This window comes from Thamnophis elegans, chromosome 8 (genome assembly GCF_009769535.1).
Source record: "Thamnophis elegans isolate rThaEle1 chromosome 8, rThaEle1.pri, whole genome shotgun sequence".
In the NCBI taxonomy this organism is placed as follows: domain Eukaryota; kingdom Metazoa; phylum Chordata; class Lepidosauria; order Squamata; family Colubridae; genus Thamnophis; species Thamnophis elegans.
The window spans coordinates 18,182,343-18,196,799 of record NC_045548.1 but is presented as its reverse complement, the minus strand read 5'-3'; the positions used below and the strand labels follow the sequence as shown (position 1 = coordinate 18,196,799).

Genomic DNA, 14,457 nt, shown 5'->3' with positions numbered 1-14,457 from the left:
CCGCTTCATAGGGCTTTCAGCCCTCTCTAAGTGGTTTACAGAGTCATCATATTGCCCCCAACAACAATTCAGGTCCTTATTTTACCCACCTCGGAAGGATGGAAGGCTGAGTCAACCCTGAGCCGGTGAGATTTGAACAGCTGAACTGCAGTCAGCTGAAGTACCCTGCAGTGCTGCATTTAACCACTGTGCCACCTCAGCTACTACTTCAGCACTAATATAGCTAAGCAGGCCTTAAGCCTCTTTCATGGACAAAGTTGAGAAGAAGATTAGATAACCATCTGTTCAGGATGATATAAAGACTCCTGCCCTGGGGGTTGAGGGGGGTGTTGGAGTAGAAACATCAGAGATCCCTTACAGCCCTATAATGCTATGAAGATAAAGCCACGGGAATGGCAAAGCTAGGGGAAAACACCAATCATAGCACTATTTTGGACCCAGTGCAGGTGCCTGTCATGGATCCCTTAAAACAACTCTGCATACATTACTACAGCTGGTTCACGTGACAGCTTTTTTCCAAACATCAAAGGCCCTTTCAAGCAAAGACTGCTTGGAATTATGGGAACTACATTTATATTTATCTTCAATATCTAAAAAGGAACTAATAGACAATTATGCTGCTAACACTACAATATCGTTATTTTCTGATCTTTTGATTTGTCAAGCTCGGAAGAATTTTGAATGAAAAGTATATGACACTAAGGTTATGTGTGAGGAAAAGCTTTGTAAAAACCGTTCAGGCATGTTATTTTCCCAACTCATGTAGTCCAGTAGAACTCTGTGTTTCTTTTGAAATGGTTCTGTACTTTGTATAGCAAACAAATCCATCTTTAAAGCAATTTAAAAGAACATTGTTAAACCCAAGCTCTCTTTCGTAGAATGAAATGCTGAAATACCACTAATAATGGCTTTACAATTTATGGGAGAAAGGTGACTTTTCTCATTAGTGACTTTAAACTTATAAAAGTCCAAGAAATATGAGCAATAATTATTTCAAATGCCATTTGTAGGCTAAGATGCATTTCTTTTTAACTTAGGGCTTTCCAATTGCCTTGGACTTCAACCTATGACAATTTCCATACAGCTTAAACTCATAAGGAATCACAATTTAAAGGCTTTGGGGGTCAAGTTTGGAAAAAATTGTACTATAAAGATAATCCCCAGTTAGAACACTATGCCTATATGTGCAGTATTTGATGCTATTCTCTATTTTGAACTTGAATAATGCAAGCTATACAGATCTCAGGATTTTTTTTCTCTTAACCATAATGATCAAATTCCGCCAAAAGCTCCCCCTCTTATCATTTGAGCCCACGAACTGAAAGCTGGAACTTTACTCCTGTCCTATAATGTGTGTCGGCTCTATGGAAAACATCCCGCCTTGCATTTTGGGAATTGAAGTCCTTAATTTGTTTCCTCCGCAAATCATTGAGCCAGATCCGTATCTTCTGCAAACTATGGTACCCACAATCGTTTGCAAAACGTAAATGGTGCGGCGAGTAGTAAGTATCTGGGACTGTAAAGGTCGTGGCCGCCTTTGCTCGAATTCTTTCAACAAGTGAAAGCTGCAAAGAAAAACATGGCAATGGTTTGTTCAACGGCTACGGGCACTTTGCACTAAGAATAAACTGCAGAATGATGCCTCCAGCTGCTTGCATAGGACGCATGGGAGCTGGAATTGATTCCTGAGTGTTCTGCCTCGAACGTTGTAGGGTTGCTCGGGGCATGCAGTTAACTCCACGCTTAGGAATCTCGTTCAGATCAAGTTTATTATCAGGCATTCTTAATAGCAAAACTTACAGTTCAGTGTTAAGATACTTCTGACTTTCCATAATCTGTCCCATCACGTGGTGTAAAAATATGATGCCAAGGACAGCTGGTATTTTTCTACAGAAAGGTTCTATGCAATTTCATCTTGTGGGCAAAGGTTGCTTTCATTGCTGCTCTGAAGGCTGATCATGTTTATTACTCTGTTCATTCATGTTTGAGTTGCCTTGAAGTATTGGCTAGAATTCCTTTGCCTCGATGTTGAGGTTGCTATTTGCGGCTATTTGTGTTCCTGTCTCATTAGCTTGTGGGTTTGGTGATTGTCTCTGTTGTATCACATGTTGGCCATCTACATAGGCGTTGACATGTGCGTCTGGGTTTTCTTCTTCTAACTTTATAGGATCAAAGTTGTGGGAGGCACCATTAGCCTCCGCCTGAAGAGCCTTGGCCCGTCCTGTCCTTTCTACACCCTCCTGTTCAAGCTGAAGAAACTTGAGGCTGGCCTGAGCTTTTGCCATCTCTTCCTTTGCATTTGCACCCTTTTTGTCACATCAAGAGTTGCCATGATTACCGCAGCTTTGACTCGTTCTTCTGCAGCTCTAGATACTCAGCTCTAGATGCCTGTGACATTTGGCTATGCTGTGAGACACTGATGCCCATTCAAGATCGGGTTGGCTTTGGGTAGAGGGATGAGGCCTCTTTGGAGATGTGGGAGGAAGTTGCATGTGACTGCTGAGATGGCACATGTGAACAATGAGACACCTCAGATATGGCCTGTGTATCCTTGGAACTAGATGAGGATGTCTTCTTTGGAGCATGAGAGGAGGCTACATGTGACCACTGAGATGGTGCATGCAAACAATGGAACACTTCGGATCCGGCATTTGCTCCTGGTGTGTCTTTGGGACTAGACGAGGGCACTTTCTTAGAAACATGAGAGGAAATCACATACGACTGCTGAGATGGTGTCTGCGAACAATGGGACACTTCGGATTCGCCCTTCTTGTCCGGTGCAGTGTCCCTCTTCAGACTGGTTTTAATAAAGTCTTTGCTACTTCGAAATTGCCTTTTACGTTCTTTGTTTGACGTCTGAAGGCGCAGCATCTCCTTCTGTAGTTCTTCATCGTCATTTAGTTGTAACTGGATATCATTGAGGCGGTCTTCATAAACTGTCCATTGCATGAAGCATTCATCCATGTCCTCATCTAATGAACAGAGATATTTGGGGGGTAACTCATCTTCAAGTTTGTTACAGAGTTGCTGCAACTTCTTCCAGCAATTCTCATGCTTTTGATATAGCCTGACCCAATCCTCCAAGAGGTTCAACCCCTTAATCTGCATAGGCTTTCTATGCTGCCTCAGGTCATAGGCTATCTGAGGTGCTTCTGCGTTTTCTGAGTTTTGGACATCTAATTCTGAGCTTTGGACAACCAACTCTGAGCTTTGGACAGCCAATTCTGAGTCTGTGTCGAGTTCAGACATTGGGTTCGGCATGTCTGACCCTTCTGCCATGGCTGGAGAAGATTCTATAACTAGGATTAGATCAGGAAATTTCTTGAATGTATTTTGAATTTTTGAGTTCAATTTACTTTTGGCAACTAGGGTGTATTGCAAGGCTTTGGAGATGCAGGCGCGGTCCACTTGTCAGCCACTAGGGTGTGTTGCAAAACTGTACATGCAGGTGCAGTTCACTTGTCGGCCACTAGGATGCGTTGCAAGACTGTATAGATGCAGGCACAGTCCACTTGTCAGCCACTAGGGTGCGTTGCAAGACTGTAGATGCAGGTGCAGTTCACTTGTCAGCCACTAGGGTGCGTTGCAAGACTGTGTAGATGCAGGCACAGTTCACTTGTCAGCCACTAGGGTGTGTTGCAAGACTGTGTAGATGCAGGTGCAGTTCACTTGTCAGACACTAGGGTGTGTTGCAAGAGTGTGTAGATGCAGGCGCAGTCCACTTTTCGACCACTAGGGTGCGTTGCATGCATTGGCTTGAAATACTGGATTGCAGTTTGTAGAGAAGCCACCAGAGGGCGCTGTTTGTGACTAATGTTTGGAGTAACTGGTTTTTTTCCTTGTTGAGGGTTGTAAAGTCTCCAGTTTTGGAATTCCTAAGGGTCTTTACCCAGACTCAGAATCTGTGTTGGACCCTGCTAGCTTTTTGCCGCCTAAGGAATTTGCCTTTTTCCAATAATTCATAAGCAATAGTCACAAAACAGCAAGATCATAACTTGCAGGCCCTTCAGCTGGATTGCATCTGCCTTGTGGCCATTTGACTACCAGATGGCTTTGCACAGACAAAGTAATTTGATGTTGGGATGGTTGGGGACTCTTTATTGCCCCTCGTTCCAGGACAACTTATCAATAAAGTTCAAAGGACTTGGGAGGTTGGATCTGGGTTAGCTGACCTCTTACTTATTCAAATTCCACTTCCATGGGGACTTTTCCATGAGGCTTTTACAACCACTTAAGGTAAGGTGACCAGATGTCCCGATTTCAGCGGGACAGTCACGATTTCTAACAATTTGTCCTGTGTCCCGGGGCGTTTTTAAAAAGTCCCGATTTTCTGGCTTCATGTTGAAAGCCCAGTGGATTTGCTTAAGAAATCCTAACCGGGGCAAGACAAAAGACACTTTGTCTAACTAACCTCTCTCTCTGTCTCAGTACTTTCATTGAAGATATAATTAAAACGTTAAAGCAAGAAAATGGACACACACCCCGCCGCCCTTTTACCTCATTTTATAAGAAAAGATGATGCAGTACCATATAGCTGCAGGAAATACTTGGCTAGAGAAGTAAGGACTGTTTCTTCCTGGATTTTCCGGAGGGGAGGGGCACGGAGATTGGAGGTCGGCTTGTGTGGAAAAAATGGTGGCAAAGTTTCTTTGAAAAATATTTCCCTGGGACTAATAATTTCACCATTTTAATTTGCTCAGTTCTTTGTATTAACATCTACATCAGTCTGGATTGACTTGGAGTGCTCACTTGTGCCTGCTGATAAGTGAGCTGGGTTTTTTTCTTTTATTTTTTTAATGTATTTTAAAATAATATTTTATTTATTGTGCATAGGATTTTTTAAAATAGTTTTATTCTGTCTGGATTCTTTTTTTAAACTGTCTTAGACTATTTAAAAAAAGAATCTATCCAAAATAAATTGAAGTGAAACCATCTTTTAAAATTCTATGCACAATACTTTGAAATATATTGTGCATAGAATTTTTAAAAATAATTTTACTTCAATTTATTCTGTGTGGATTCTTTTTTTAAATTGTCTTAGACTATTTAAAAAAAGATTCTATCCAAAATACAAAATACCAGCTGCAGTTATTCACCTAAGAACTGTGGCAAGAAAGGTGGTATAGTGACCAAAGTTACAATGGCATTGAAAAAAAGTGACCGATGACCATTTTTCACACTTAGCAACCGTTGCAGCATTCTCATGGTCACGCGATCAAAATTTTGATGTTTGGCAACAGATTCGTATTTATGATGGTTTCAGTGTCCTGGGGTCATGTCATTGCTTTTTGTGACCTTTTGACAAAGTCAAATGGGGAAACCAGATTCACTTATGTTACTAACTTATCAGCTGCAGTTATTCATTTAAGAACTGTGGCAAGAAATGTGGTATAGTGACCAAAGTTACAATGGCATTGAAAAAAGTGACTGATGACCATTTTCCACACTTAGCGACTATTTTCACACTTAGCGACCATTGCAGCATCCTCATGGTCACGTGATCAAAATGTTGATGTTTGGCAACAGTTACAATTTATATTTGTAACTTGTAGTTATGTTGAAATAAAAAAATATTACAATACTATTTTTGCGTTATATGAAAAATTTTAATCCCCCCCACCCCCACCCCGACAAAGGTGTCCCTCTTTACCAATCTGAAAATCTGGTCACCTTAACTTAAGGATTAAGGCTTGGAATTTGCTTTGATTTATTGAAACAGTTTTTTCTTTCTTTGTTAGGCTGCTGCTTGCTTCCAAGCCACATGTGTTTGACCTTAACAACAGCAGATCGGACTGGATAGGTTGGGAAGGGGGTGGGGTATCTGCTTTATTATGCGATTCCTGGGTCCCATCTCCTGGCGCTCAATTAAACGGAAACAAAGTTGATCTTGCTTTCAAACAGGGAGAGAGAGAAAACATGCTTTTCTAACTCTGCAGGATCTGCTTTCTCAGTACACCAGAGGAGAAACAAGAGTCCAGCCTATAAGGATTCTTCCACAAACAAAAACAGGCTTTTCAGAGCAGATTGAGCCAGCTAGATTGTAGAGGCTGTTTTTCTCATGCAACTCTTGGCCCCCTTTTAGCACATTTTCTTAATCACAACAAGGTCCTTCATCTCAGGAGAGTTAATCAGCCTTTCTCACTGAAACAGGATATTTCTCTTTGCTCCAAGAGTGGGTGGGGGAAATCCCGGCAGCTGTTCTCATTTAAAATGCAGAATTTGGGATTCAACTTCAACGTCCTTTTTACTTCAGAGGAGCTCAAAATAACATGTTTTTACTGTTCTGCCTCCAGCGTTGTAGGCTTGCTCGGGATATGCAGTTAACTCCACGCTTAGGAATCTCATTCAGGTCAAGTTTATTATCAGGCATTCTTAATAGCAAAACTTACAGTTCAATGTTCAGTTCAGGCATTTAAACTGACCGGCTGTAATCTTTGCACACAGGCAGAATGCCCCAGTGGCCAATCAGAGACATAGATGTGATCACATGTCATGGAACTACATTTCCCATAAGGCAGTCTTTGCCTACATTTCCCAGGAGGTAGTTTCTTAAAGGAGACAGTTCTTAATTCCTACACTAGCTATCTACTGCTGGGGCAGCGCGCTGTGTCTTGAGGGGCAGAAACAGCTAGTAAATCATAATGCTTTCCATTTTTGTGCGAGGAATTTGCTGTAGTGACCAGCTATTGAGATCTGCGGTGAAGCAGGCACTTGCACGACATAGGACAGCATTTCTAAACACTTGGGCATGGTCCAGAGTAGGGCAAGGACTCAGTCACGACCATGTCTTGAGTCCTGAGGTAGGCTATGATGTCATAAAGCGAAGCCTATGGGTCCTCCCGGCTGGACTGAGATCCGAAAAATCAGAGAATAGGAGCACTCAGCTGCCTGTGCAAAGTAGAAAAGGGGACGTTTCAGCCTCAGCTGCTCAAAAAGGTAAGGAGGGAGAGAGACATTGCTTCTTACGCTGATTAAAACACTCAGGACTGTAAAACTTTCTCTAAAACGCTGCAGCTTTCCGTGCTTCCGAATCTCTCTTTGTTGCTCTGCATGAAGGAAAAATGCGGCCCACCAAACGTTTTAGGAAATGGGAATGGGAGTCTCTTGCTATGGACAAATGGTCTTTGACTTTGGAGATTTCAACAGTTGAAGGGCAAACATTTGCCTGCTTCCTTGAAAAATATCTCCTTGGCCTAATATAGTCTTACAATCTCAGCCTGCAGGGCCAAATATAATAATTGCAGAAATGAACCTTAAGCAATTCTGGAGGGCATCATGTGGTTGCAGCAAACTGTGGAAAAGGGACAGGGATCTCCCAGCCAGTCAGATTTTGCAGAAATAGAAATATTAGTGTTCTTCATTTTGCTGGCATTTGTAGTTCAGCCATTATGCTGGCTGGAAAGTAGGTAAGCAATACTTTGAGGGCTAAAAGTAAAATACCTTGGCAGGCATAAGACCTGTTTCCATTCCTAAGTTGAATGTTTGGCAGAAGACAAAATTTACTGTCTGCACTATCTGTCTATTTCAAGTCACCTTGGACACCTGATTTATTATCGGAGCAATGGGAAAGCAGCTTAACAGACTTGGATGTTGCTTTTGGATGGTGACAGAATTAGGAGAGGCATAGTAGTTTTATCCTAGTACAAAGGACAATTTAAAGTTAACTCATTTTTAGGCTAGGGACGAGCCTGTGTTCAATTGGCCTCATTCTTTGTCATTCTCCAATGGCACTTGAGGCTTCTCTTCCAGTATTTCATCTCACAGAGCTCCTCTAAAAAGCAAGCATCATTCCAGGTTCAGCACATAATGAGAGATTTCGTGGAAGCAATGCCACCCAAGGCTGTTGTCCCATCCCAACTCAAGGCTAAGTTCACAATCAAATTGGTCTTTGGGGCAGAATGCTAATAGGTCTTGTCTTCCTAGTGGGGAGGGCATTATCAGCAAACTAAAAAAATAGACCATGAAAACTGGTGGTAATGTCCTCAACTACCACATCGTGTTACAATTGCCTGGGGACAAAAAACAGATCTAACATATTTCATGGAGCCTTCATGACGGGTCAAGTCTGTGTGGCCATAGTAGCCATGAATTCCTGAACTGCCGCAGTCTTTATGACATCTGGGACAGTGAAGTCACCAAGAACTGTTAACCTCGGCAACTCTGCTTCTAAGCTACCATCAGAGTCCGGCGGTTCAGACAAGAATCTCATTACACAGCAGGCAAGCTTGGTACAACAGTGTCAAATCCAGTATTGACCAGAGAGTCTCACATCCAATATGTGCAAAAGAGAACCTGTGAAAATCAAAGCTGCCCAGATAATAATTGCCACCCACCTTCTCCTCCTCTGGGAGCATGGCTATTGTCAGATTTGACACCCAGGCCTCAGTAATGAATGCCAAATCAGCTGTCTTGTGCACAGCAAGCCTATTGCCAACCTTTTATTCAAAATAGCAACAATTGGAATCCAGGGCCATGCAGATCCAATGACTTGGAATTGAGATACAGATTAATTCTCAACAGAAGTAAAAACTATTTCTTCCTAATTAAGCAGTATTCCTTGGCATAAAGCTAACTGTTGTACTATTTATAATATATATACTTTACTGAGGGGTCCTTAGTGCTCTCTGAGCTTGCTTGTTTTCTTGAAAACATTTCATTACTTATTGGGTAACATCATCAGAGCTAGTTAGTAACATCAGAAATGATGTTACCTAGTTTGAGTAATGAAACATTTGCAGGAAAACAAGCCAGCTCAGAAAGAACCAAGGACCCTTCATTTCAACCCTGAGCTACAAATATTCTCCTTTATATATGTTTTACTATTTGTAAAATACATCTCACCTTGACTATTCCAGTTTTATATTTATTGGATTTATTCTGGTTTTTATTGCTGTCACATTGCTTTCTTTTTGTTTTTAGCTGCTCTATGACTTGTAATAGCATATCTCTCTAAATACACAAGCTCAAGAAACATTTTGATGGTCAGATTTAGCTTAGTGTATTTATGAAGTGAAAAACACAACAGATGAATATTTTTCAATTAGTCAAAAACATGGGCCAAGCTGTGTCGAATTTTTAAAGAATAAACGTAAAGAATCATGCTAATGATGATTACCTCTGCTGTTTTTAGAACTGTTAACTGGAATAAGTGTTTTCTTCTCCATCTTGTCTCTGTCATGAAAGTAAAGGGAGAAAATAGACATTGGCAGAGATTCAGTCAAAGATTTGACTAATCCAAAAGATTTTGTTGCCCCCATTAGTGGAACAACAAAATCCTTTCTATATAACAAATTAACCAAGAACTGTATCCACAAATCAAAATTAAACAACCATAGAAAGTTCCTGATCAAAAATCCATCGAAACGGATATATTCTTAACATTCTTGTGAAGAGAAAGCTCTTCCTGTCCCTTAGTTCAATAGCAAGACTACATTAAATTCTTAAAGACACGGAGAATGAAACAGCTGTAGAATGTTAATACATGTGATAGAATTAACAGTTTTAATGCTTTTCTTACTGTTCGCAAGATAAAAGCTATTAACATATGATTCTCAGAGGAAGCTTTAAGAGGCATTAATTTTAGACACTGCACTTTTTTATCTGGTACTTTACAGCTATCTTGTTTGTTGATTTCTTCTCTTTTTTTCTCTTTCAGTGAAAGAAGCAGGAAGAGACTTCACTTACTTGATAGTGGTGATCATCGGGATCGGTGTGACAGGTGATTGAAACAGGAAAAAAAAATTCTAGTTTACAAGTGCTAATGGCTTTTTAGAAGACTTTTTGATTCATTGGCATCTGATTTTATTCTCCTTCAGGTGGGTTATTCTATGTGATTTTTAAGGAATTATTCTCTTCTTCCAGTCCCAGTAAAATCTATGGAGACGCCTTGGAGAAATGCAGAGCTCACCCTGAGGTTAGTTCCAAATTTCAATGAAAAAGATGTTGATTATAGAAAAAACTGCTCTTAATTAAAAAAAAAAACTTTTAACTGATCCTCAGAATCAATGAAACTTGGTTTGCTCATTATCACGTGAAATATAGTTTTCTTAAAGAGAACTCATTCTCAATATCTGAAAGTAGGATTGGCCATTCTTCTTCTGCCATACCAGAAACATTACATCATAGCATTTTCACAACATATCAGTTATACATAATCTATCTAAAATGAGCCACAGGTTGTAGAAAGAATTATCTGTGCCAACTTTTCCACTGTTCTTTTTTTCATGAATTGACATTTTCAATATTCTTCATAAATTCCAACATGGCTAATTAAATCATTCAACATCAAATGCAAGGAAACCCAAATTTTATATTTAAAAAATTACAGAGGGAAGACCACAGAAATTATGTAATTGCAATGGCAGGTAATGTTAGGCCAGCTGAAAAGCACATAAAGCTCTTTCCCCAAAGAAGCATGTCCTCATTTTACTAAAATTTTGAAATCAGTATAGCAAAAAGATAAAAATTATGTCTGAGGGGAGATTATATAGCATTAGTAGTTATTCTGATGAAACTACTCATTAGTCCTGGATAGAAAGTGGATCACTAAACATGTTGTTTTCTTGTAACTAGGTAATAGGAATTTTTGGTGAACCCATAAAAGGCTATGGTGAAGCTACACGCCGTGGGAGAAGACAGTTGGTCAGGTATCTATTAATGGAACCCTTAATATTTCTCTTAAATGTTATTTTCTTGTTACTGACTTTGATCTTGTTTTTACATTATTCAGTTCACTTGATTTTTTTTGTATTTCACTTGAAAAGTAGTAATTTAGCCTAACCTAAATTTACTCCTAACGAATGCAATAGTAATTAATAACAAATAATTTCTTAAGATAATTTCTTAGCAAGTATACGAGCATTTGTTTTGTATTAATTATTGTCCATGTCAACTGATGCTGATATATGTCTTATATTGTTATGGTATAGATAGTCTTCAACTTAAGACCACAATTGAGCCCAAAATTTATGTTGCTAAGTGAGAAATTTGTTAAGTGAGTTTTGCCCCATTTTACGACTTTTACTTGCCACATTTGTTAAGTGAATCACTTGAGTTGTTAAATTAATAATGCAGTTTTTAAGTGAATTTTAACATTGACTAGAAGAGAAAGGGCATACTACAATGAAATAACTTCATTTCTATATATTATTACTACTACTATTAGAATCTTGCAGGAAACCATTTTGGAACTGAAAAATCATATTTTGTTTCCTTTTTTCAGTGTAGAAATCTGGTTTTGTTTTTCTTTCTCTTTAAATCGTATTTTATTCCAATTCCATTTTTAACTGTATTTTATCAAATGTCATTTTAAATTTATTTTATCAAATTTTAGTAATAATTTGTTTCTGGAACTTTGCACTTTGGTATGGCCCAAGGGCTAATCAATAAAGACCCAATGTAAAGACTCATTTTTTCTCTTTAAGCCTATTGTTTTCAATAATGCAATTTTTGCCTTAAGTACTTTAGAATGTAAGTTATGTATTTAGGATTTATATAATGACTAGGTAAGCAATTTTCTAGATATCTTAAATCTTAAACTTGTTCACATTGAAAGACAGCTCCAGGTTTACGACATTCCAACAGTGGAATCAAACATGTGTTATAGTATAGCTGAAGGGCAATGAATGACATTTTCAATGTGAAGACACGGAAGATTGCCTGGCAGATCTATTTGTCAGTTTCTTTAAATTAAGACCAAAAAAAATGCCGTATTCAAATTTTTATCCAGTTTGAAGAATTGATTTCTTAAGTTGGAAAAATATTTCTTTTGTGCTTTTCATCAGCCATATCGAGTTTGTAAAAGATGGATTGAAATACATGCGTCTAAAATTCTACATTGAGGGATCTGAAAAAGGAAAACAAGGAACTGTTCATCTTGAAGTCAAAGAGGTACAAAAACTCCAATAAAATATAGACCGTAATTTAATCCTGACATGGAAAGCCTCCAGCTTGTAGAAGTGTAAGTGGCAACCTCAAGCTCTTCCTCAGAGTTGCATACCATATAAGCAGGGACATGACAGCATCATGTGTTAGAGTACATTTACCTTAAAGGAGAAGACAGGGAATGTGAGAACTATTTCTTTTTTTATAAAAGCACTATGAGCGACCAGGATTTTAGCCTTTCAGCCCCTGAAATCCCAAACTCAGATAATCTGACCTTTATGACATGTAAGGATTCAGCCTTTAGGTCAAATTTATTTCCACATCTCTGATTTAATACTTAAATTTCTCACATCTTCTCTTTCTTCTATTTTAACAGAAATTACCCTTCTTCTTTTTTAACAGAATCCTGAAAGTGGAAAATATGAATATCGTTATATATTTGTGGATATTGATAGCTACCCGAGAAGAATGATAATTGTTGAAGACAATAGATAGCGGAATGATTGAAAAAAGTCTTCCATTGCTGGGATACTTATTGATAATATGCAACGAACTGCAGAATAATAAATATGAAAAAGGTAATAAGGCACACTGCATCCTTACAGACTGTCAGTGGAACCAGTGGAACTATATATAATGAAGTTGGCATAAATATTGGAAATACAGAATTATAAAAGTAATAGAAATACAAATAATTATGTTATTTTTATACATAATTGGCAGGAGGTCCTCACTGCAGCAAATGTGTGATTCATCAAATATTGTAAATAAGTGAATTAGTTTATATATATATGCAATCCAGTAAGCAAACCTCCATAAACTTCTAAATTTTTGAAATGAATATTTCTGTCTAAACTTGGATTTCATATCAAAGTTATAATAAATAAGATCTAAAATGTATAAAATAGTGTTCTTTTTAATAGTTTGTGTGCAAATGAAGATGATAATGTATTTTCCCCTCAAACATTAATTTAGAATATTAAGTAGCAAAATACTTTATAATAGAATATCTACTGAATAATTTCTGGTTTGATTTTGTTTCTTGGGAGGAGTTAGATTGAAATTAGCATACTATTAATTTTTTTGTTGCATATTCCAGAAAAGCAGCCAATAGTGAAATGGCACCATCTTCATTTGCATCTTTGGCCATGGTCTTTCATTTGTTGAATCTTTGTCAGGAATATGTATGATCCTCTCAAATAAGCTATCATACAACAGGTCAATATCTATCTAGACAACAGCATTTACCCTATTTAACATGACAGTGATGATTACTAACTATAATGATAGCATAAAACCAGCTTTGGGTGAAGGATTTTCTCTTGGGTCAGTCATGTTGGTATTTAGGTAGCACTAACAGAATAGCATCCTGCTGTTCCGTTATAGTCATTCCAACTTTCTGTTAAGTTGTAACAAAGTCTCTCATATTCTAAATTCTTCCAAGATTAGATTGGAAATAATCTAATCTTGGTTATTAGATTATAATCTCCTAGAAAGATTATTGCTTTAGCAGTAATCAAATCTATATGGTATTTAGTATACTTACTTGGCTTCATTGAAGGTAAAGAATGTTGCCATCTGGTGGTTTTAAGGGAAATTGTACCAATTAATTTCTTTAACATCCTTTTCCATAGTTTATTTACATGTAGATCTTCCTTACGCAGTTAATGTATGCCTCAGTCATTGCATTGTTCAAAATTTAGAAAATGTTTAAATGCTTGAAAAATATGGGAGGAGGGAGAAGGGAACAAAGGCTTGTACTTTCACATTAGATAATTAGAAATTTAGCACCTGACATATTTTTTTCTGATTTTGTTTGCAAAATCACATCACATCACAAAATCTGATCACATTTAAAAGCCCTGTGTCCCATTCCCTCCTCCCCTCCCCCACACCCCAAAGTCTCAAGGCAGCTTGCTAGTTGGAAAGACAATTTAACACAATTCAACAAAACACAGTTGAGCAGTGTCAAGTCTCAGCAATTTTTAAAGCTTCAGGATGCCTATTGACTTCATGGACAGGAATAAAGAATATAATTCCACATGCTGAAATCTGTGATACGCCCAATTTGAGATATACAATAAGTTTCTAATTTTCAGGTAGTCTACATAACTGTAGGAAAAACATTTTTAAAAAATGGAGTGCTCTGCAAAATCAAATACCGATTCAGAATGTAATTTTGCCCACTGACCACTTTGAGAACAATAACTCTTAATCCTAAAATGTAACCAGCCACAAAGGAGATCATAAACAAGTAAGCTGAAAATGTGTTTATAGATTGCCTGGACTAGCTGTTGTGGACAGAGCAGCACATGGAACAGTGGAAACCTGTCTAGTAGAGACTAGATATGTTTGCAGAAACAGTCTTTCTCCTAAGCTGCAGGCTTCTTTTGTGTTAGTCAAGGTTTTTTGTTTCTTGCACACCTTTTCTTTCCTTGCCTCTTGCAAAACCACCCAGATTGGAAAAAAAAGTCAGTGATGCTTTTGGATAAGGAGAAAAATTTCAGAAAGAGGCGCACACTAAAGACTGCTTCCTTAAAACTCCCAGCATTTTGTTTCATATAAAGCTTTATA

At 38.1% G+C, this 14,457-nt stretch overlaps 1 protein-coding gene across 1 annotated transcript; it reads left to right on the top strand.

The window, feature by feature from the left end:
- The first annotated feature begins 6,570 nt into the window (after positions 1–6,570).
- On the top strand, positions 6,571–12,458 carry TIMM21 (translocase of inner mitochondrial membrane 21). Its single transcript, XM_032222214.1, has 6 exons — positions 6,571–6,936; positions 9,656–9,718; positions 9,816–9,913; positions 10,573–10,646; positions 11,784–11,889; positions 12,286–12,458. The coding sequence occupies exons 1-6, from the start codon at positions 6,642–6,644 to the stop codon at positions 12,376–12,378; spliced, it is 729 nt and encodes a 242-aa protein (XP_032078105.1). The 5' UTR covers positions 6,571–6,641; the 3' UTR covers positions 12,379–12,458.
- The last annotated feature ends 1,999 nt before the right edge of the window (positions 12,459–14,457 follow it).